Raw genomic sequence first — 22,433 nt, 5'->3', positions numbered from 1 at the left:
TTGGTTGCTCCTTTCTTTTCCAGACACAGCTGCAGGAGCAGGAGTGCCCCACAGAGGGTGTAGACATCGATTTGGAAATACTGAGCACCAAGGAGCTCGCCTACCACATCACCCTCTTCGAGTGGGATCTGTTCTATGCCGTGCATGAATATGAATTGCTCTATCACACCTTCGGACGCCATCACTTCGGCAAGGTGAGTGGAGCGAGTAGTGGAGGGAGGAGTGCAGGAGTGCTGGAGTGGTAGGTAAACTTGCCCAAAAGTCTGAAACGTCTCGTTTGGGTAATTAGCCTCCCAGAGAGTGGCCACAAAACTGTTGCCATTTGTCATCTGTTTTGCAAATTGAGTTGGCCAGAAGTTGGCCCCACTCGAAGTAATTTAAGATGTCCCAAAACCTGTACGTGTAAAAGGAAAACTTTCAGGAAATGTGGCCTTGAGGAATTTGATCATTTGTCTGCTGGTTTTTGTCTGATTGTTGTCTGCTTTGCTCTGCTCTTTCTACTGCCACAGATCACGGCCAACTTGGATGTCTTTCTGCGTCGCTTCAACGAGGTTCAGTACTGGATTGTCACCGAGCTCGTGTCCACGCCCAGCCTGAGCAAGCGCGTGGGTCTGGTCCGCAAGTTCATTAAGCTGGCAGCCTAGTAAGTGACGCCCCCTCCCGCTAAAAAGTTGCGACAGAATAACTGCTTAGCTTCCCCTCTCTACAGTTGCAAGGAATACCAGAATCTGAACGCCTTCTTTGCTGTGGTGATGGGCCTTTCGAATATGGCCGTGTCGCGGCTGCAGCAAACCTGGGAAAAGATACCGTCAAAGTTCAGGAAAATCTTTCAGGAGTTCGAGGCCCTCATCGACCCCAGCCGCAACCATCGGGCTTATCGCGTGTTTGTGGGCAAGCTGCAGCCGCCCCTGATACCGTTCATGCCTCTGCTGCTGAAAGACATGACCTTCGCCCACGAGGGAAACAAGACCAGCCTGGACGGACTCGTGAACTTTGAGAAGATGCACATGATGGCCCAAACGATGCGCACCATACGCTTCTGTCGCTCCAGAAGTTTGGGTAAGATTGATTGTCAGCCAGCCCCCGACGATTCGTAATTTTAATAAAAATTAACCAATTTGTGGCAGGACTGGAGCCGCCATCACCCAAGAGCGAGGGCGAGGTGCGCTCCTACATCAGCAGCTTTCGGGTCATCGACAACCAGCGAGTGCTCACGGCCATGTCGCAGAAGGTGGAGCCCACCAGGAAGCTATAAGCAGATAGCAGATAAAATATAGCCCAGATATAGCAGATCGTATTAGCCAGTAGAGAGAGTACTTAAGTGTCTAACCAAATGTGTGTGTTAAGTGTTAATCAACCAGCAATCTGCAATTAGCTGCACAGATACGAGCTTAGCTGTTGCTGCCCAGAACCGCGGTCTCGACAACAGCCCCTTGCAAAACTTCTGTTTGCATTCGCATTCGAATTAGCCTAGGCTAAGTAGAGTATTTATGACCCAACTATGGACTATCTAAACTTTCAAATGAACTGAAACCCAACCCAACCCAAAAGGCATTTCAATGCGAACCACAAACTTTTTGCTTTAGTACAAAACGAAACGAAACGAAATGAAACAAAACCACAAATTTGACATTCGGGGCAATGGAATCAGGAGTCCCAGTGGAGGCCGAGAGAAGAATATACATACATTGTTAATACAAAACAAACAATGGACGAGTGTGATACTAAACATTTAGAGGAGACGACATCAAAACCAACAGCACTAAAACTGCATAACTTCCTACCAACTTTTCTACGTACATACATCTACATATATCTATATCTATATCCTACGCAAAGTATTTTGTATAAACATACTACAACAGAGCATGGAATCTATTTTTTTAGAACCCTTAAACTACAACTATTACACAGTCTAGTTGAAGCTAGTTATTAACATTTAAGCCTAGAGGATAAGTTATCTAATTTGTAATTTCGGACTTTCGTTTTCATTCAGTAATTCTCGATACCATACTTACGCCCTATTTAGCGTGAGTCGCAAATAAAATACCCATACATTTATTAATATTTATTTACACAACACTTAATTGTTTCATTTTGTACATAGTTCAGAGTTTATTTTGCGTTAAATTAGCCAAAGAAAAATGAATACATGCATGTAAAAGTGCAATAAAATAATTAACACTGGAGAGGGACCTTACTAGCTGTAGAAATTAGTAATATAGTATGTGAAAGACCACAAGAATCGGTTCACATGTACATAAATATATATTTAAAGTAATTACTTTGAATTGAACAGCTCCCGATGTGATATCTGGTAATCCAGCTCATATCAGATATCATGGGCGGGTTGATCTTTTGGTAAGACATCGTAGTTAATTCTAGAATCGTAGTAGCCGTAAAAACTCCAACTCCTCTCCCAAGTAAAGGTCTCTCAAACAACGATATAACACTTAACCTACCACAAATCCTATACGTATTGTAACCAGAACTTTGACCATGATGCATAGGATATATGTCGTGTATATGTATTACAAAATATTTGTCCTTCTTTTGCATAAACAACTATAATCCAAGACATCAGCAGTATCCAGTGGTTTCTCCCCCAGTAAACAAAAAAAAAACAGCAACAGCAAACGAATTTTCAATGAAACTTTTATATATAGAACATAATCTGAGTATAGCGAGCCGATTGAAACGGAAAGGTCTTGTTAAGTTAATAACTAAAGATTTGTATCGATTTCGAATTGATTTACATGCAACGCAACACCAATTTTACGTGAGTACGTGACCAGTTTGTAAGATGAAAAGAGTTTAAAGCCCTTAATTACTTTATCTACACAATGTGCCACCCATGGCAAACCAGTGAGGAGGAGGCATTCAGCAAATCTTCTAGCGTATATGTATAGTATAGACATTTGTAGATGGGACAACACTTATGTACATACTATACGAGTATATACAACTAAATTGATTCGTAAAACCTAGATTCTAGCTTGTATAGGGAAAAGAAAGCCATCTGTGTCAAAGGATGGAAATGTATCAATGTATACTTTTGGCAACAATAAACAATCATTGTTGTTGTTGTGCACCTTCAATAATACCGATATACTATATACTGTATACTATAAGCTATATACCATATACATATATATTTATTATAAATGCAAGTAATATACTCTAGCAAAAGAAAATTCCAAATTTTAACTTGTGATTCGATTTGACAATCTCAAAAAAACAAAAACAAAACACTGTACTCTACTTTTAACTTCAAAGAAAATCACTAAGCACTTTGCATAAACTTAACTAAATCGGGTAACCTAGAGATATTCATGCTATACGTATATACCTCCGTTGTCATTATAGGCTTAAGCCAACCATGATTAATGAGTTAACGATCGAGCCGAAACTAAATTTCATGCATACATACAACTAACTACAAGACATACATACATATGTACTACCATAAAAAAAGGAAATAGAAAAAGTCTCTAGCGGACTAGCTTGCCATAAGGAAAGTCTCCTCAATAAAGCTCACAGGAAGAATCAAACGCGAAACAAACAAGACGTCAATAAACTACGGGTACGGGTTCATAAATATATACAAACACATAGATCTTAAAATCAGTGTCGTCTCTACATGGCTATCGCAATACAATCTCCAGTCTACGTACAATGCCCACCACATAGAAAATATAATAGGTCTCTTGCAGATACAAATTAGAGTTTAGCAAAGAAAGCTTCTCAATGGAATGCAGCTCAATGTAAGAATTCAACAGCAGACAAACCAAACCGGAAATCAGCTACATACGGATACATACATATGTACATATGTAGCACGTATACCTAGATGTTCAAATCAGTGTCTAATACATGGATAACCCAAAACAATCTCAAATTTACTTACCTATTGGATAGGAAATAGAATAGATCTCTCTTGACGTATTATTAATATTTGGAAGAGAGTGTGGAAAGCTCCTCAGTGGAGTTCACAGTAAGAATAAAACACCAAACAACCAAACTGTAACGAAAATACATACATACATACTAGATGTTCAAATCAGTGTCTACATGTCTATAGAATAAACCTCTAGAGACTAGTTCGTAATAGAAGAGAACCAAACCGTAGCTAAAACAAATACCCAAAAGCTTGATGTTCAAATCAGTGTCTACATGTCTAACGCAATACAATCTCCAGTTTACTTACCTACCATATAAGAATTAGAGATATTTATCTCTAGCAGACTATTACGTAATAGAAGAGAGAGTGTGGAAGTCTCCTTTCAATGGAGCTCACAGCAAGAATCAAACACCAAACAAACAATTTAGATGCAACCCCAGGGCATGGCAACTAAGTTGATATTCAATAGGAAATCATAGACAACATATAATAAATGTGCATAATGTGTAACTCCCCCAGGAACAGGGTTATTTAACCATATTAACAGAATATACATAACTATATAGTACGATTACCCCTATTACGAAGATCCCCAGTGAGTTTTATGCAAAGAAAGCTAAATATTTTAAAGGCAAACCAAACCCTAAATGTGCAACTAAGAATAAACTAGCATGTATCTTTGATTGTCTAACATTTTAAACTTTAACTAATATTCAAATAAAGATTTATGTGTTAGCGACAAAACGTTTTCCCGCCCTGGTAAATTTGAATTTCAAGCGAGCCAGCCAAAAGCTTTCACTCTCGCTTCTTTTACTCGCTTGTGAAAAAGAGGTTTTTGAACCGTGACGTCTCTGGCAGTGACGTCATCACAGCAGCTGGCCTCTCTCCAAATCGGCTAAGGCTCTCTTTTTCGCTCTCTTTGAATCGCGTAAGGCTCTCTTTTAACCGGTAGGCAGCAATGAGTCTATACACAAAAGCCGAGAAATCGAGAAGCATTGTCCCTCAACATTGCGCGGATCTGCATACCCTGTGGAAATGGATATTATAGAATTTCGGATATGTTTGTCATACCAGGCTCTTATGAATGCAGAAACTCGTCAGTATCTGTTTAAACGGTATTTCAACTTTACAGTTAGTGGTCTTCTAACAGAGACCAAGAATAGGTACCGTTGTCGATCTAAGTGTTTATACAGGAAGCTAATCAAATGCATGAATAGGTCTAAGACATGTCAATCTGAGAAGAAGTCATTACTAATGTTACAAATGAGCTTGGAAAACATAATTTTAGTGTTAATTAAATAAAATAGGGTATAAAGATGTCCGTACTCGTAGGGGACACCTGTTGGCCAGCAACAATGACGTAACTTTCCAGACACATTTACGTTATTTTTTTTTACTTTATTTGTTTAAACCCTGTTTGGGAATAAATCAATAAAAGGGAGTACTAAAAACTAGCCAATCATGTAGAAAATGTATCTGTCAATCAAATAAAATTATGTGCTCAGGTATGAAAGTCGTAGCTAGCCAGTAATATCAAATCGAATATCAAAATGGAGGAATATGGGTTCCAATCTTGACGGAAAACGATTAACCCGTTGCAGACCAAGGGGGTATTTTAATATTCCACTGAAAATAATGCAAATAAAATCATTTTAGCGCAGTTTAGGTGAAAGATATCGTCGTTTTTTTTTTAAGTAAATAGGAAGGATAGGACGGATCTAAGAGAATAACTTACAAACACTATTATTTTCCGCCATTTAACTCAAGTCGTTGAACTGTTTAAATATAAGAGGCTTAAGTGGGCTAAGGCCGTTTTTTTTTTAACGTGCTGGAACAGATTGCTTTGTCTAAAATCTACAAAAAAAAAATAGTTCTAGTCGCGTCGCAATCTAGTAACAAACGTTTGATTCGTACTAATTATCTACAAAATGGCAAATCTTGCGCCGAAAATCAAACTGAGCAATGGCCAGGAAATGCCCGTCCTCGGCCTGGGCACCTGGAAGTCGTTCGAGTCGGAGGCCTACCAGGCCACATGCAATGCCATTGACATTGGCTACCGGCACATCGACACCGCATTCGTCTACGAGAACGAGCAGGAGGTGGGCCAGGCGATTCGAGAGAAAATAGCGGAGGGAGTGATCAAGCGGGAGGACGTGTTTGTCACCACGAAACTGGGTGGCATCCATCACGATCCCGAACTGGTGGAGCGCGCCTTCAGACTGAGCCTGAGCAACCTGGGACTGGAGTACATCGACATGTACTTGATGCATCTGCCCGTTGGCCAGAAGTTCCACAACGACAGCAATGTCCATGGCACTTTGGAGCTGACGGATGTGGACTATCTGGACACCTGGCGGGAGATGGAGAAGCTGGTGGACCTGGGCCTCGCCCGCAGCATCGGCCTATCCAACTTCAACGCCGCACAGACGGAGCGTGTACTGGCGGACTGCCGCATCAAGCCGGTGGTCAACCAGGTGGAGTGTCATCCGGGCTTCCAGCAGCAGAAGCTGCGGCAGCATGCCAAGCAGCACGGCCTGGTGATCTGTGCCTACTGCCCGCTGGCACGTCCCCAGCCCGCCCGCCAGTGGCCGGCGTTCATCTACGATGATCAGGCCCAACAGTTGGCCAAGAAGTATGGACGAACTACTGCCCAGATCTGCCTGCGATATCTCATTCAAATTGGTGTCGTGCCACTGCCCAAGTCCTCCAACAAGACGCGCATTGAGGAAAACTTCAAAGTCTTCGACTTCGAACTGAGTCCCGAGGATGTTAAGGCTATGGAGGGATATCACACGGGACAGCGGACTGTCCCGTTCTCGGGCATGGCTGGCCATAAATACTATCCATTCAACGACGAGTTTTAAACATCTAACCTAAGTATTTTTCAAATAAAGTGTGTATTATAACTCTGGGAGTTGTTAGAATGGGAAGCTAATCAGCTAGCTTTTGTAATGGGGCTGCTTGATAAAGGCGGGTACACTTTGGCATCTTATCTTGAGTATCTCATGACTATAGTTTTTGGGTATTCGAATTTCAAATGGAAGAACCTTCGTGGTGGAGTCGGCCACAAGCAGGTTCATAGATGTGTGTATGTATTGAATTGCCTCTAAGACGCATCATAATCATATCTGTTCAAGTGCTGAGACACAGTTTCTTATCACCAAAAACAGATTTAGAAATTGTGACAATCATAGTGTTCCACGAGAGGACGGGGCGACCTTGGGCAGTGATACCAAATTGACGATTTCGATAACCTGGCGATCCAGCCCTGGAAAACATATGTTTATCGCGGCTGCTGTTCAATAATCGGAATATCCATTAGAAAAAACCGAAATATGTCAATAATATTAAAACGCAGCCTTCGCACACCCGGGCTTTTAAAGGTAATTTTGCAGCTCTTTATTTTAGTTGCGTATAACTTCAACTAATCTATGTGCATACCCAGCAGGTCTGTTATAGCTCCAGCTCTCAGTCGGGAGATGCCACTGCCAAAACAATTCCCAAGAACTTGGTCGAAGACAAACAAACTGCTGTATTGCAGAAGGAAAATGGAGTAATTTTCGATAAGCGACCGTTCAAGATACACCTAGACAAGGGTTCGTTTCACACAGCTGCAGAAAAACATTTACTTCAAAAGTTTACATAACCACAACATAACCAGAACATCCGATCTCCCCGTACCACCCACAGATAAAACATACTCCTGGTGCCTCTGTGGAAAGTCCAAATCGCAGCCAATATGCGATGGCACGCACAAGAATGAGTTTCTGAAAATAAAGCTGAGGTGAGTCGCTCACAGGGTTCTACGAGATATCTGTAACCAAGTTCCTTTCCAGGCCAATACGGTTTAAGGTGGAGAAGTCTGGCGACTATTGGCTCTGCAACTGTAAGCAGACCTCCCACCGACCCTTCTGCGACGGCACGCACAAGCAGCCGGAAATCCAGGCAGCCGTTAAATAGTTTCCTGCTTATTTGTATTGTACGTACATATGTATATGAAATCAGAAATGCATTGTTTGAGTCAAGCAACATATTGATTTTATTCTAGATAATAGAACATTATTTATACACGCGATTAATAAATGCCTATCAATTGTGTACGAACACTATACTATGCACGACTCTTGGATGAGTATGTCTTTGTATGTATGTATATATTTAGTATGATTTTACAAGCATTAACAAAATATTTACAACGGTCCCAAAACTAAGGTTGTGCTTTATGAGAACAGAACCACTAAATGGTCCAAGGAATAAACTTGAATATACAGCTCCAGTCGCACATCTAGCACATATAGTAGGGAATGTGTTCGAGAATCAAATAAAATATAAATGAAACGTGACGGTTTTTAGAAATTAGAAAGATGTTTGTGTTTATTTAAACTCTTTAACATTGTTCAATTTGTTCTACACATAGATATAGAACTAACAGAATCGAGAGCAAAAATCACTTAAGATCTATATTCATATTATATTATGCAGCCAATTTTTGTAGAATTTTGAAAATAGATAAATACAATTACAATGTTTGCTTTTCACATTGTACAACTTCGATTCATTTGATCGTCACATAAAACCATCAAAGTGAGGAAATACAATGCATGAAAATGATAAATTTATTAAATTTCTTGAAAAGCATGTCAAAAAGAAGAAAAAGCATGTCTTCCTTGAACTGAAGAACTTTTAACACTTTTTCGATGCACAGTAGTGAACAATTTTGTCAATGGGAGAATTTGGTGGTTTACAATTTAGTGAATGTTTAGTTTATTCTGTCAAACACACAAAAATTTAGATAGAAAATGCTGACTAATGTAGAATTTGTTTTTGTTTGGATCCAGCTTAGGCACGATTTTAGAATAATTGAGCAGTGGAGCAGCATCAAATTCGAATCAAAAAATAAAGGCAAATGTTTGGAAATGTTCAGGGGATTTGCTGCTGGGGACTTGACGAGTTTAGTGGCTGTTTGTTCGCGCGTATCCTTGTTATGTGGCCATTACTTGGGTTATTATGTTTCATACAACACGTGTGTGTCTATCTCTTGCTTATCCTCATGCTGGTTTGAAAATGTTTGCAGACGTTGATGTGGTGTGTCGTGGGCTGTTTCGTTTTAAATAACTCCTAATACTCCTCATCTTCTGGTGGTGCATCGTCTGGAGGCGCAAAACCATCCTAGAAGTCCAAACATACACACAAGAAAAGAACATTAAAACTTACATAATAAATTTGCTGGGGCAGATGGTACCTCAGTCGCATAGAGTATGTCCAATATCTTTTGCACCAACGGAGTGGTCACCCCTTCCTCGGCCTCCTGGCAACTGCAAGATTGGATTAGATAGTTAGAAGGGATCTCATTGGGAACGGGTCACGAGTCTTACAGTATTTCAATATCGCGCAATTTTGAGAAGTAAAAGTCGCGTTCTTTCTCCAAACCTTCCAGGTTTATGCGCATTTCCATGACCTGATGAGAAAAGAATTGTGATGAATGCAATCGCTGGGAAAAATGCTGTAGCTGTAGCTACCTGGCTGGATAGCTCGTCGATTTGCTGAGTACTGACGGCATTGCTCGCATCGATCTTCTTCACTGTTCCTGTGATATTGGTGGCGGTAGCCACTCTGCTATGAGACACTGTACTGCTCGTGCGCGGCAGAACCTTGGAGACTGCTTAAATGGGCGATACAAAAGTCAATATTAATATTTAACAACGACCACCGAATAACCAGCCGCAATCACGTGGGCAGGCAACGTATTTCCTTTCGAGACAGATTTAACAAACGTGAAGCACGTTCGAAACGCGAGAGCGTTTCGTCTTTTATGTGTGTGTGTTTATCGTTTGGAATCACTTTGGAAATGTGCATTCAGTTTTGTTAAACTACGACAATATGAGGAATGTGAGGCGGAAGGGAGTATGATCTACATTGACGAAAGTATGCACAAATGTCTGACCATTGAGTGGGGGGTAAATTGGAACTTAGAATATAGAGCTATGTAAATACTGGGATAGAGAAGATAGAGAGGGAACCAAACCAAAAACAACATACTGGGCTTTGCTGTTGCTGTCGTTGTCGGGCGCGTTGCTGTCGCTGGGGTACGCCTGTAAGAGCTGGCCACGCCGCTGCTGCCCGTGCCGGGCAGGGACTTCACTGCACCCGAACCGAAGCCCATCGGCGCGCCCTCGCGCACTCCGCTAGCATCATAGTCCCTGCCATCGTAATTAGCATCGAAGAATTTTTTGAACCATTGCAAAAACTCGAAATTATCTTGGAAGCGACCTTTTATCAATTTGTCAATGGGTATTATCTAAAAATAAAATGTGTAAGAAATATGCAGAGAGCGGTGAGAGAGTGTGTGGTGGAGAAAAGCCCAATGCAAAATGGGGGAGGGGAGACACAAACACAAAACCAACGAAAAACCTGGACATTACACAGAGAGAACATCAAAAACATGTCGTCGACAGTAACAGGTGTTGTTGTTTCTTTGGCAAGCCAAATGTTCAAAGACCTCTTCCGTCCGCAATGTTACGAGTGTGATGGGGAGGGGGATTATTGGGGTTTAGTACGGGTTTATAGTGGCGTGGGATGTAAGACAACAACAGTTCATCCGATTTGGACTCGAGTATTTGGTGCTGGGATGCGTCTGGGTGCTGTGTGTGCTTGTGCTTGGGTGTGTAGGTGTGTGCGGGTTGGCGGGTGTGTTTGGTTGGTGGGTGGTCGCCACGTGCTTCACGTTCGCTCGCATCTTGGAACTTGGATGTAACTTGGATAAACAAATAGTCGATGACCAACACCAAAAGAAATTCGTTGCTACACGCAATCCGCAAGCCGCACAAGTCCATACCCGGTTCATTAGCAGGGACGCTCGGCGCCAGGCGTTTGGGCTGGGGTGCCTGAGCTCCCTTACGATGCATCATGTGGATATCGTTGTGGACGCTGCCCACGCCGCTGCCTCCGTTGCTGATGATGGCACCGCCCGATCCCTTGCCGTTGCCGATTTGGACGCCGCCGCGCTGCTGCAGGGGCTCATACTCGCGTCCATCGTAATTGGCATCGAAAAACTTTTTAAACCATTGCAAAAACTCGAAATTGTCTTGAAAACGTCCCTTTACAAGTTTATCAACTGGTATGATCTGTTGTTTGGGTTGAGGAGGTTGTTGATTTGCAACGGAAACGGCAGTTAGTTACGACATTCAAGTAGTTGTTGTAGTGTTGTTGTTGTCAGACAGTCGAAAGCCGCGCATAACGTGTCAGCGCCAGATCCGGCAGTGCCGTTATGGGGGGCTTACACTGTTCTCAATATCAATATCAATTGTCCGTGTCCCCACACCCCTCCGCAAAGAAGAGTGCGAAGGTGCCGTGGTACGTGTGTCAGGTGTTGGGTGTCGTGTATCGTGTGGATGTGCATTAATCAAATCAAAACTCTCAAAGAAAATGTACAACTTAATCGATGTCGATTTTAATGTCGAGATATCGGTCTCGATCCCTACCTTATCCACAGACATCTTTTTGAAGCCAGCCTGCAGTATCTTAAAATTCTGTATGTATTCATGCTCCAGATTGGTGCGGAATTTGACACGCTTGACGGGCACTGAATTGGGGAACAGCATGTCCATGAACTGACAATATGCGGCACCTAAAAAGGTATCATTTTTTAATTACTAGTTCCCAGATGACTTCATCATCTCAGCTTCATGGGCACTTACCCGTGCAGAGCTCTTCGATTTTAGAGAACTGCGACTGGAGGCAATCGTTTACCCAGGCGAGCATGTCGTGGCGCGATAGGTTTTCTGAAGTCACATTTGTAGAGTACACGTTAACGGCCATATTGCGATGTTGTTGATTCTCGTACTTTTTCTTGAGCGATACTGAAATGAAACAAAGATCTGGAATTAGTTGCTTAATGGTATGTGAGCTCTGCATATAAGGCACATCTCCATCAATACCCCGAGGCCTCTGTGGCCCGTGTGGCCTGTGTGTGGGTGTAGGCCGCCCCTCCCCCCACCAAGCGAATGAACAACTTTTAATTACCCGGTTGCTAATAATTGTTTTGGCTACGGGGATGCATTCAAGCATTGCCCATGTGCGTGTTCAATATCAAGATCACGATAATGATAATGATCCGCGGACCAGGCCAGCGGCAGCCAGAAAATGATTACCGTTGCACCACTCGCCCCATGAATTTGTAGAATTTGTGTTTCTTGTTTCTTACTTGGCAAATGATGATATGAAAGTTGCTTGGCCACTTTTTTTGAGTTATTAGACTGAAGTTCGGTTCGATTGTTCGGCTGGAAAAGTCTCTCTCTCTGCCAATTATCGTATTTTCCGGAACCACTTTTAAAATTTTTGTATCTATCACAGCTGTGTTCAAATGCTATAATACATTTTGAATATTATACCTTTGAAAGAGCTATTGGAAAGTGCCTGCTCTGATGCTCAAAAAAATTTCAACAATATCATTTTAACAACTGGAAATGATTCAATACATATCAAGGAGTAGGCGAATGTATACACGCCTACAAAAAGACAAAACCCTTCAATAGTACAAGAGCGGTGCAGTGCATACATATCCTATGATCAAACTCAACTAGGCATGAATCTTGAAGTCCCTTGCCGTTCTTGAAAACTTATGAGAGCATAGAAGAGGCCGTCTCGTAGGCACTTACTCGCAATGGAGTATATTTTTCTTCCGCCCCTAAATCGAATCGAGTTGTTCGAATTTCGCATAGCTCTACGATCTATTTTATTTGTTTTCTCTACGTTTTGAACTTCTATTATTAAAATCTGGCGATTAAGAAGGCATTAAACCCTCTAGATGATTCTCGTGTGCCGCTTCGTTCGAGTCTCGAAACTTACGCGAGCATTAAATGCAATCAGGAGAAATGGAAACTAAGAACGCTCAGAGGCAGGCAGCAGCACTGGAGCGCGCGAACAATGAACTTGCACTGTGGCTGGGCCTGGGCCTGGGTCTGGGGTCTGGGGTCTGAGGCCTGCGGCTGAGCGACGGAGCTGCGTTGTCAACGCTTCGCTGCCGATGCTGACGTCTCAGTCACTGCTTTCTTGGAGATGAAGATTACTCATGGGCTGGGTCGGCCGTCCGGATTGACTGGCTGCCTTTCTGGTGGTCTGTCCGTCTGCCGGTCTTCGTCATTGGCATTATCAATGTCAACTTGGCCAACAAGCCAACATAGAAACGTGGGCCACAGCAGCCACGAAGCTGATAAAGAATTAGCCGGCATTTGGGAGCCAGCCTATAAATATCCGACTCATTTCCCGAGTGTGTGTGTGTGTGTGCGCGTTGGGGAGACTTTCCACGCTACCTTCTCACTTTGCTATTGTGTGTCTGTGTGTGTGCCTAAAGTGCATTGACCCGAAAGGGCGGAACTTCAATTCAAATGCGAGCGATTTGTTCCTGGTTTATTGATTTAAGTGCGCCCCAGCGGCAGCAGCAGCCTACAGGGGCAGCCACAATAGCCATGCCCCAAATACAACAAGTTGGGGATTGTGCTTTGTTATGGCTGTCGATTCCATGGCGGCTACGCTGGGTGTGGGCGTGCTGGCGGGGCTACAGCGGAAGTTGTTTCCGCGCCAATTAGGCAGAACAAGCGCCGAATAGGAGAGCCATAAATGTAAACCACTTTTAAGGGGGGGCGGGGAGAGAGAAACAACTTATCATATGTTCGTTAATGCTCGTTAATCCTCCATATTCGTATTGATAATATGAGACAATCTCCCCGGGGAAGAAAGCGAGTGTGGAAGTGTGTCAAAAACAGAAAATAAATATGCGAATAATACGAGCAAAAACCGCCCGAAGACACAGACGAGTGCGTGTGTAAGTGGAGAAACCTAATGGAAGCCGAGAAGCGGCAAGAAGAGCCAACAGCCACCGAAAGAGCTGCGTCGGCGTCGTCGGGGTCGCCAGTGTTTTATTTTATCCAATACAAATAGTAACACAATCTAAAAGAATCGAAGAAATGTTGGTAACTGGACCCACACAAACACGCACAGAGGGACACACACAAACACACATTTTACCACTTAACGACTGCGGGGGCTTGACACATAGACCATATAAGAGTTGAAACATGCAATGACGTCATGGTAGTGGAAGCCAAAGCGGAAAACACAATCAACACCTGAAACCTGAATGAGCATAGGAAAATATGGTCTGCTCTTTCGGAAGGGCGGGGAAAGTGACGAGGCAGATTAGCCACTGCAATGGAATTTTTGCGGCCTCCGCTGACGCTGTTTCAAGTAAGCAGCAGCAGGCTCGCCAGCAGACATACACGCACACATACAAGGACGCCGCACTCACGAAAATAATTTATTTTTGGAGGAGGGAACAGGGAACCGGGAACAGAGAACGGTAGCAGCAGCAGCGGCAGCAGCAGGCGACATTTAAATATACAACACACGCACACCAATGCACCAGATTCTCTTCCACAATGTACAGATATTTTCCCCTTTCCCTGCACGCGACCGACTCAAGAGTGCACTTGAAGTTTTCGGCAAAGTTATTTTAAAATCGCCACATACACTCCGCCACTCTCCGATGAACTTTCTTTTTTGCTGACGCTACTTCTAGATTTTGCCATTTTCAAGTTTTTTGTGCAAAAACAGGCAAAATAGCCGCAACATTTACCAGCACGCACACACAGATGAAACCAAGCCCACACACAGTCACACTTCGTTCCGGCAAATAGTCCACTCACCTTTATAGTTATTAACGAGTTTTAGTTAGAACTAATGTTCGATGATACTTTTAGTTTTATTTAGACTTGTGTTTTAACATGAAATGCGAAAAATTTGCCCTGTGACAAACCGAGACGAGCCGCTTTGCTTTTTAGATTTGACTAGTGTTGGAAATCATGAAAATCCTCCTTTTTTGTTCATGATCGAAAATGACATTCCTCGATTTTGATATTCGGCTTAGTATTTCTAGGTAGCTAGCACCTTCAGGACAGAAAATATAATTTTATCCCATAAATTAATCAATTTTCTACAAGATTAGCGATTTTAAGTTCTTCTTTTGCTTCACTGTTTGATAAAATATGCTTAAAAAGTGAGTTTGACAAAATTGAATTTGCTTGCTACTGGCAACTACACAGGGATGATTTTTGATACATGTCAACTACAGGGGGATGAAATTTTCACAGAGACACCTGTCTACGTAATTTTACTTGCACGTTGCGGGTAATTTGAACATTTGCATCCGAGTCCGCAGTTTATCCGAATAAAAAATATGAGTTATAGAACAAATTATTTCCCATTCCATTTTACAGGTCGTTTAATTTAAAAATATTTATTTTAGCTAAAATTCATTTCAAAAATAGATACTCCATGGACCTTTACAGAAACAACAACAATTCACTTAACACTAATAAATGCAACAGTTTCAATATAGTGGCAGGACATTAAATGTCTATAAATGCACATATCCCAGTGTTAATTACACCCGCATGCGAATCAAATTTACATGCGGAAAACGCCAAACTTCGTGTCGTGCCCAGCATTGTTGAGGGCTGCCTTTAGGCTCAGGCCCAGCACTTGCCGTGTATTGGCCGGGTCTATGATGCCGTCGTCCCACAAACGAGCGGTACTGTAGTACGGTGAGCCCTCTGCCTCGAACATTTCCACAATGGGAGCCTTTAGTTTCTGGGCCTCCTCGTCGGTGAACTCTTTGCCGGCTCGCTTCCGCTGATCTTGAGTGATTTGGGCCAATACATTGGCTGCCTGAGTGCCTCCCATCACAGAGATGCGCGAATTAGGCCACATGTAGAGGAATCTCGGCGAATAGGCCCGTCCGCACATCCCGTAGTTTCCAGCACCGTACGACCCACCAATTATCACTGTAAACTTGGGGACGTTTGCACATGCAACAGCTGTAACCATCTTAGCTCCATTTTTGGCAATTCCATTAGCCTCGGCATCGCGCCCAACCATGAAACCTAGTGAAGAGCATTCAGTCGGATGAAAGGAGTAGTCAGCCAAGTGGCGGTGCTAGCTCACCTGTTATGTTCTGCAGGAAGACCAAAGGAATCTTGCGCTGTGCACAGAGCTGAATGAAATGGGCGCCCTTGAGAGCACTATCCGAGAAGAGGACACCATTGTTGCCGACAATTCCTACCCTGTGCCCATAGAGCTTCGCAAAACCACAGACCAAAGTCTCGCCGAAAAGTTTCTTGAACTCGGTGAAGCGACTGCCATCCACGATTCGGGCAATTACCTCGCGCACATCGAAGCTTTTGGTAAGATTAGGTCCCACAATGCCGTATAGCTCGAGGGGATCATAGCGCGGCTCTTCTACTGCAGCAGGAACATAAGTATTGTCTTTCTTGAAGTTCGCTTGACTGGATTGCAGCAGCTGGTCGTTATATGAGTTCGTGGCGGGCAGATTCAGGTTGCTCACGATCTGGCGGGCCAAGTACAGAGCGTGCTCGTCGTCGACAGCATAGTGGTCCGTGACACCCGAAGTTTTGCAGTGGAGATCAGCACCGCCCAGATCTTCGGCGGAAACTTCCTCTCCGGTCGCAGCTTTCACCAATGGGGGACCAGCCAGGAAAATGGTTCCTTGTTTCTTCACAATAATGCTCTCATCCGCCATGGCTGGGACATAGGCTCCTCCGGCCGTACAGCTTCCCATGACAACGGCAATTTGGGGAATGCCTTGGCCTGACATGTTTGCCTGGTTGTAAAATATGCGCCCAAAATGCAGTTTGTCGGGGAAAACCTCGGCCTGGCGCGGCAGATTAGCACCACCGGAGTCCACAAGATAAATGCACGGCAGTCTATTCTCCTGGGCAACCTCTTGGGCACGCAGATGCTTCTTCACAGTTATGGGGTAGTAGCTGCCACCCTTGACAGTAGCATCGTTGGCCACGACAACACATTCAGTGCTAAAAGAATGTTCTCAAATCATATTTAGAGGGACAATAGTATGATGCACGACCTACCCGCAGACCCGGCCCACTCCAGTTACTATCCCGCCAGAATTGACCACTTCCTCCCCGTACAGTTCGTGACCAGCCAGAGCACTAAGTTCCAGGAAAGGCGAACCCTTGTCCAGAAGTAAATTAATGCGTTCCCTGGCCAACAGCTTGCCGCGTGAGGTGTGCCTATCATTGGCCTTTTGACCGCCACCCGTCAGCACTTGGCTAGTGAGGTTGCGCAGCTCTGTGACAAGCTTCCCCATCTCGCTGGCATTGTCCTATTCAAAAACTCGGGCTATAGAATATTTCCTGAAATACGCAAATTGCTTATACCTTGTATTCGGCCGATTGCTTGTCCACCTCGCTGGGCAAGACATTCGCCTCGCCAACGTGAAGCAAACGTGTCTGGGTTCGGAGCAAGTTCGTTGATACCACATTTCTGAGCAATATTTTAAGCCTAAGCATTTTGCACAATGATTTATTGGAATAGGAAAACTAAAAACTACAGAAAAATGCTGCAGAAGTGCGATTGGTTGATGTTACGTCAGTATCGATTATGCGTGGGCGGTATGTGATAACGATAGCAACAACACCAGCTGTGCGATCGCAGAAATAACGAGAGGTTGGCAGCCCTACTTCGCCGGGCGTTAGCAGCTCCAATGCCAAGAGATCTCGAAAGGTCAGTTAGATTCAAAAGATTATGTTTTTAACTTGAATAATATATTTATTAATATTTTGGGATTCGAACTTGAGATTTTCTAAGATAGTATTCAGGATGTTACGAAACGTGCATAACATCTATGCTACAAGTTCTATGAACTTCGGTGCGGATTCATTACACAATTTCAGTTAACTGACGATTTGTGATTGTGCAGGTCGCTTCTAAAAGGTAGTATATGGTAAGCATATAATGTATATTGGTTTACGTAGTCAATAGTAGAACAATCACACGACAATCATAAACATTGGCTTACTTAAGTTTATTCATTAAACTACTCTAGATGGAGACATGTATTTAATTTTATATTTTCTCAAAGCGTCTCGAAATAAATTGTACTACAAAAATATGATCGATCTGCGCCATGCCATGGGTATGTTCCATGTGCCATCCCTGCCAGCTCGGTCTTTACTTTACTTTATTTTGATTTTGTGTAATTTCAACTTGAAGCCCAAGACCTCACTCAGAACGCCCGAGAGTGCCGACAATATGACTACCTTGATGGTTGTGAATAGATATGGGTTGGCACTGAGGCCAGAGATCTTGAATGGCGTTTCGAGCTCCTTTAATAGATCGGCAGCCAGCTTGAGAACGCTGTTCGAAACCATTAATTCATCCTTCTTTTTTGGCTTTTGTTCGATTTGCAGATACAAATTTATTTGCTCGGTTATCAGCACCGACACGCTGCGATACTTGTGCTGAATCTTTTGTCCCAGTGTCATGAAGCGCAGCAAGTAGATTCCAATCGTAATCGACCAAATCAGGGCCTCCAGCGTCAGGTGAGTGTGCAGGTGAACCGAGTCCTTCAGCCACTCAACACTGAGAAAGGCGAGCAGTAGCAAGGTCACGATAAATGCGGCAGATACAATAATATCAACCGACCGCTGCGGACCACGTTTCTACAGGAGATTTACAGAACTAGTCAAAGGATCTTGTGTTAAATAAAATAGCATGATTACGCACCTTTAGATAGGATCGTACGCTCAACCAGGTCTTGATATTGCGCACCTTGTTCAAGCGAAAGTGCGGCAAATTCGATTTGCGTGCTCTTCGCGATGATGTTAGGTGCGAGAACAGTTTGGCGTACAGAAAACGCTGCTTGAAAGTACGCTCCGCCACTGCAAATATGATAAACAGTATGAGAGTCAGGCTGAGCCGCTGGATGAAGCCCATGGCCAGCACCGTGCGCTCCCATTTAGCCTCGCCAAAGGCAAACCCCAGGAGAGTAAAAAATGAAGACGATGACTTTTCCCACAGCAACTGGGGTATGTAAATGTAGCTTATCTCGCTGGCCTTTTCCGTATCGCTCCCAAGAGTGATCTGCAAGGAACTGAAGAATTGAAACACACCTGCGAAACACACATACTCAGATCTTACCACACAGAGCCTGCAAAAGGTTGGGATCATGGTAAGTAGAAAGGAAAATACAACTCCTATGTAAATGTAGTCATTCGTCTCGCCCATAGAGTCCACGCGTTCAATTATGCACGAGGCTATCTCAAGGACAGAGAGCTGGGCTTTCTTCGCATCACGCTGATCCCAAATGGTACAGCTTACTGAGACCGGGAAGAAGATACATAGATATACAGATGACTGTGAACTCCTAGACATAAATGGACATCTACTCACTGCGATCCATGCTGTTATGGGGATTCAGAATGGTTGTTGGTGTAATGTCTAGCTCGGCTGGGTCCTCATCGCTGCATGGCTTGAATCCAGCATCCGAATGATCCATATCTGAGGTATAGCTGCAATCCTCACTGTTCGTGGTCACTCCCAGCCAATCTGTGGCCGATGTGGTGCACTCTTGGTTGCAGGCCGATGCTGGACTCGATATTAGATCCGCATCATCGCAATTATCAGAGTCAGCGCCACTGCTGGTGGACTCGTTTCCCCGAGATTGCGATTTCTTCTCGGGTGCTGCTGGCACATTGCTCGCACTGCTATTTGCCACATTTAGCCGCAGACGCAACTGACTGGCTTGGACAGGAACCACTGCTGCGGCTGGCACTCCTGCATTGGGCAAGGGCGAGTGGTTATTGTCCTCGCCGCTGGAACTTTTTCCATTCAAGCTCTCAAAGCCATCATCCTCGCCCAGACTGCGACGTGTTTTGTGAGTGGGCTGCAGTGTTTCCACGCCGCTCTCTTTGTCAGCCTCTCTGCTGGCCTTGCTCGATGAGGGCTGCTCTGTCTGGTCGTAGGTGGCATAGATCTGAATGGGCGTGTGCCAATTGACGTTGCGCTTCTTGGGACTTTCAGGCACAGGTCCGCCTTCGTGCCTTCTCAGATCATATATAGGTTCGGTGCGCGTAGTGTTGTCAACTGTCTCCTGTGCTTGGCGATGCGTGGTAACGACAGTTGTGCTGGGAAACGTCTCCTCTTTGCTGCTTTGCTTGATGTCAACGGGAGGTGGGCTGGCGGTGGCGTTGGCTGGCAGATCAGGTTCTTGTGCAGGAGCGCTGCTGATTGGTGTGGGAGGTTTTGAGAGCACTTCTGGGGCACTGGTTGTTGTGCGTCGCGTTGGAAGAGACGTGTTGCTACTGGGATGAGATAAATCCGGTTCGGGCTGGCGTATACTGCAGGAGAATGCATGAGCTTATGATCTCTGGAGCCCAGACCCCTACTCACCGCACATACTTCTTCCTGCGCCGCAGACGCGGTTCCCTTGCGGTTGACTTCTCGTTAAAGTTGGAAATGGAGAAGCGACGTAGTTTGTTTTTAGCGGTCCCATTACCGCCACCAGTTGCCGCGTTGTTGGTGGCCACGATCTGCGAGTGTATCAGGCTAATCATCAGACTGAGGGCGCAGGGTATGAGCAGGGCGCTGAGCATGTCGTCATGCTCCTCCGCCTGCTGCTTATCGGTATCTGGTTCGCCATACAGAGTGGCATTACTCTGCAGGTCGCTGGTCAGTGGCACAATGCGATTGCTATGCAGGATGTAGATGGCCCAGTTCATCAGTTGGGTGAGGTACAGCACCAGAATGAAGCCAAAGGCATTGGGCGTGGTCTGCCTGACCCACCATTGTGCATACAGCGGGAGCAGCAGGTAACGCAAAATGGCCAAGCGAATGACAGTGAGCAGCGATTGCTTTGGCTTTGCCTTTGGAAAGGTGGAACCTATCGACCAAGCGACAAATTAACATTTCGTATGGATAGAATAATGAATAATAAAGGGAGAACCCACCTCGCACTAGGTCCACATCAATCAGTTCTGTCTTGAGCTTGGTGTTCTTCAGGTTGACATTATTGAAGCCATCTAAAATACGCTGCTCGACTGTTTTCTCCCATTCTTGCTTGTCATAGGTGCCGATTTTTTTCTGGTACCTAGGCATACAGAAACACGACTTTAATATACGAGTATACATATATATATATAAGATGATTGACAATTGTGCAATCACTTACCATCCAACAATTTCATCCAATTTCATAGTAATCACATAAAAGCCGTCAAGTTGTCGTGCACCCTGCAATCCAACATGAGAGACGACAACGAAATGTTCAATTACAACTTTCTGGAACTTAGCTCGCACTGATATCACCAATTGCGAGAACGTGTCTAATTTACAAGAGTCGAGACCCTACAATCATTAAATGAACAAAAGCAGCACAAAGGCGGAGAGCGGATATGAGGCGTCACAGCAACCACTACAAAATCGGAGCACGACTGGGATACGCCGCCAACTCTTGAGTATCGCTTTTGCTGCGACGAATAAATGTGTGGACAGTGGACAAAGCTGCAATGGTTCGGGCTTTTCTGTCCGATTAAATGTAAATGATACCAAACAGCTGCTATGCATAACGGGTTTTCGGTCCCGTCCGTCCGTCCATTAGCCGTTAACTGATATCAGCTGGTGACTTTCACCTTCGCCTTGCCACAGCCCACAGTGCAGGACCACCCACCACCCGCTTGCAGCGATAAGGGGTTCGCGCTGAAACAACAACTGCGCCATAAATTGTTATGGTCTGTGTCCGTGTTCACATTGAAGACATTCAAATATTATATTTCGCTAGCCTTGCAGCATGAAAGCGGAAACTAGTAAACATTTTCAGACGCCCGAACAGCTGTTGTCGTCTTGCGGCGGCGACCGAGTGGGCGTAATGTTTATACATACACATGCACACAGGTACACACAAGCGTATGCTTCTATATGTTTGACTGGGTCGGGTTTGGGGTTTGGTATGCGGCTGCTCGGCCCCTTCAGCAATGCTAGGTTCAAGGTGAACCAATATCTATTCGCGTCGATTCAAAGAACACTTCATGTAGGAAGGAATACCTCCGCATTCTGGCTTTAATTCATGATTTTCCCCTTTACCTTAAGTTGAACAGAGTCTGTGATCGATTTTTATACGCGGGGCGCGGGCTCCGTTTATGTTGGTTCTTTGACACTTTCAATTCAATGGCGAGACGGTTTAACCAAAACTTTTCCACTATTGCTAATTTACTGATAATTTTGAATGCACTGCAGCCGCTGCAAGAGCGATTTGTATTTGCATTTGGGCCGAAATTGGTTGTTTTTGTCTCCGACAAGGTGTTGTGTTAGTTGTAGTTGTAACAATATTTACATGGTTGGTTTGTACACGACCCGAAACAGCAGAACTGCACGGTATCTACACATTTGCTACAGATCTGCTACATAATGGTAGGAAACAGAGGGTATGGAGAAGCGTCAAAACGGCCCAGAAAAGCCAACGCATGCAGGTAAAATCCACCCCTTTTGCCTAATATGCCTTGTCTTTACAGACCGAGGTGAGGTTCGTACGAACCTTGCAGTTTTGATTGGCTGTTTTTTCGTGTTTTCCATTCCCTTTTCTATATACCATTCAAAATTACGACTCATTTCTTCGTTGCGCTATTAGCATCTGACTCCATAAAAATACCCGCTCACTTTC

The 22,433-nt window shown here is 44.1% G+C and overlaps 6 protein-coding genes across 22 annotated transcripts in view; 3 read left to right on the top strand and 3 right to left on the bottom strand.

The window, feature by feature from the left end:
- The window catches only part of Epac (Exchange protein directly activated by cAMP), a 35,609-nt gene extending 32,985 nt beyond the window's left edge, over nt 1-2,624 (top strand). For all 5 annotated transcript variants that reach the window (XM_015183579.2, XM_033377715.1, XM_033377716.1 and 2 more), the window contains 4 exons: nt 24-194; nt 510-643; nt 710-1,059; nt 1,128-2,624. In XM_015183579.2, coding sequence (XP_015039065.1) covers nt 24-194; nt 510-643; nt 710-1,059; nt 1,128-1,255 — 783 coding nt within the window. In that variant the 3' untranslated portion in view covers nt 1,256-2,624. The remainder of the gene's footprint in view (nt 1-23; nt 195-509; nt 644-709; nt 1,060-1,127) is intronic.
- Nucleotides 2,625-5,716: 3,092 nt separating this feature from the next.
- LOC4803407 (aldo-keto reductase family 1 member B1) lies at nt 5,717-6,807 on the top strand. The gene has a single exon (XM_001360117.4). It carries the CDS (start codon nt 5,830-5,832, stop codon nt 6,763-6,765), a length of 936 nt encoding a protein of 311 aa, XP_001360154.1. The 5' UTR covers nt 5,717-5,829; the 3' UTR covers nt 6,766-6,807.
- A 320-nt stretch (nt 6,808-7,127) lies between these two features.
- On the top strand, nt 7,128-8,019 carry LOC4803406 (CDGSH iron-sulfur domain-containing protein 3, mitochondrial). 4 transcript variants are annotated; one of them, XM_015183578.2, is made up of 5 exons: nt 7,135-7,284; nt 7,347-7,497; nt 7,592-7,685; nt 7,738-7,880; nt 7,950-8,017. In XM_015183578.2, exons 1-4 carry the CDS (start codon nt 7,237-7,239, stop codon nt 7,859-7,861), a joined length of 417 nt encoding a protein of 138 aa, XP_015039064.1. In that variant the 5' UTR covers nt 7,135-7,236; the 3' UTR covers nt 7,862-7,880; nt 7,950-8,017. The 4 variants fall into 4 exon arrangements, with proteins under 4 accessions (XP_033234942.1, XP_001360153.2, XP_015039064.1 ...); XM_001360116.4 differs by having other exon boundaries at nt 7,129-7,284; nt 7,350-7,497; nt 7,738-8,019; XM_033379050.1 differs by having other exon boundaries at nt 7,738-8,019.
- Nucleotides 8,020-8,494: 475 nt separating this feature from the next.
- Eb1 (microtubule-associated protein RP/EB family member 1) lies at nt 8,495-14,776 on the bottom strand. Of its 10 annotated transcripts, none has more exons than XM_015183574.2 (8): nt 14,605-14,776; nt 11,599-11,778; nt 11,383-11,528; nt 10,737-11,025; nt 9,421-9,563; nt 9,277-9,359; nt 9,116-9,216; nt 8,495-9,051 (listed from the first exon to the last, which is right to left on the bottom strand). In XM_015183574.2, the coding sequence occupies exons 2-8, from the start codon at nt 11,717-11,719 to the stop codon at nt 9,020-9,022; spliced, it is 915 nt and encodes a 304-aa protein (XP_015039060.1). In that variant the 5' UTR covers nt 11,720-11,778; nt 14,605-14,776; the 3' UTR covers nt 8,495-9,019. The 10 variants fall into 10 exon arrangements, with proteins under 10 accessions (XP_015039060.1, XP_015039063.1, XP_015039062.1 ...); XM_015183577.2 differs by having other exon boundaries at nt 11,599-11,760; nt 14,605-14,771; XM_015183576.2 differs by having other exon boundaries at nt 9,421-9,560; nt 11,599-11,760; nt 14,605-14,768.
- Nucleotides 14,777-15,193: 417 nt separating this feature from the next.
- On the bottom strand, nt 15,194-17,390 carry Mccc2 (methylcrotonyl-CoA carboxylase subunit 2). Its single transcript, XM_001360114.4, has 4 exons — nt 17,155-17,390; nt 16,846-17,099; nt 15,902-16,788; nt 15,194-15,840 (listed from the first exon to the last, which is right to left on the bottom strand). Exons 1-4 carry the CDS (start codon nt 17,284-17,286, stop codon nt 15,365-15,367), a joined length of 1,749 nt encoding a protein of 582 aa, XP_001360151.2. The 5' UTR covers nt 17,287-17,390; the 3' UTR covers nt 15,194-15,364.
- A 390-nt stretch (nt 17,391-17,780) lies between these two features.
- Nucleotides 17,781-22,127, bottom strand: phtf (putative homeodomain transcription factor). The gene is made up of 8 exons (XM_015183571.2): nt 21,857-22,127; nt 20,946-21,007; nt 20,725-20,864; nt 20,168-20,657; nt 19,169-20,115; nt 18,917-19,095; nt 18,503-18,859; nt 17,781-18,438 (listed from the first exon to the last, which is right to left on the bottom strand). The coding sequence occupies exons 2-8, from the start codon at nt 20,969-20,971 to the stop codon at nt 17,953-17,955; spliced, it is 2,625 nt and encodes an 874-aa protein (XP_015039057.2). The 5' UTR covers nt 20,972-21,007; nt 21,857-22,127; the 3' UTR covers nt 17,781-17,952.
- Nucleotides 22,128-22,433: the final 306 nt, after the last annotated feature.

This window comes from Drosophila pseudoobscura, chromosome 3 (assembly GCF_009870125.1).
Source record: "Drosophila pseudoobscura strain MV-25-SWS-2005 chromosome 3, UCI_Dpse_MV25, whole genome shotgun sequence".
Lineage (NCBI taxonomy): Eukaryota > Metazoa > Arthropoda > Insecta > Diptera > Drosophilidae > Drosophila > Drosophila pseudoobscura.
This window is presented reverse-complemented; position numbering and strand designations above follow the sequence as displayed.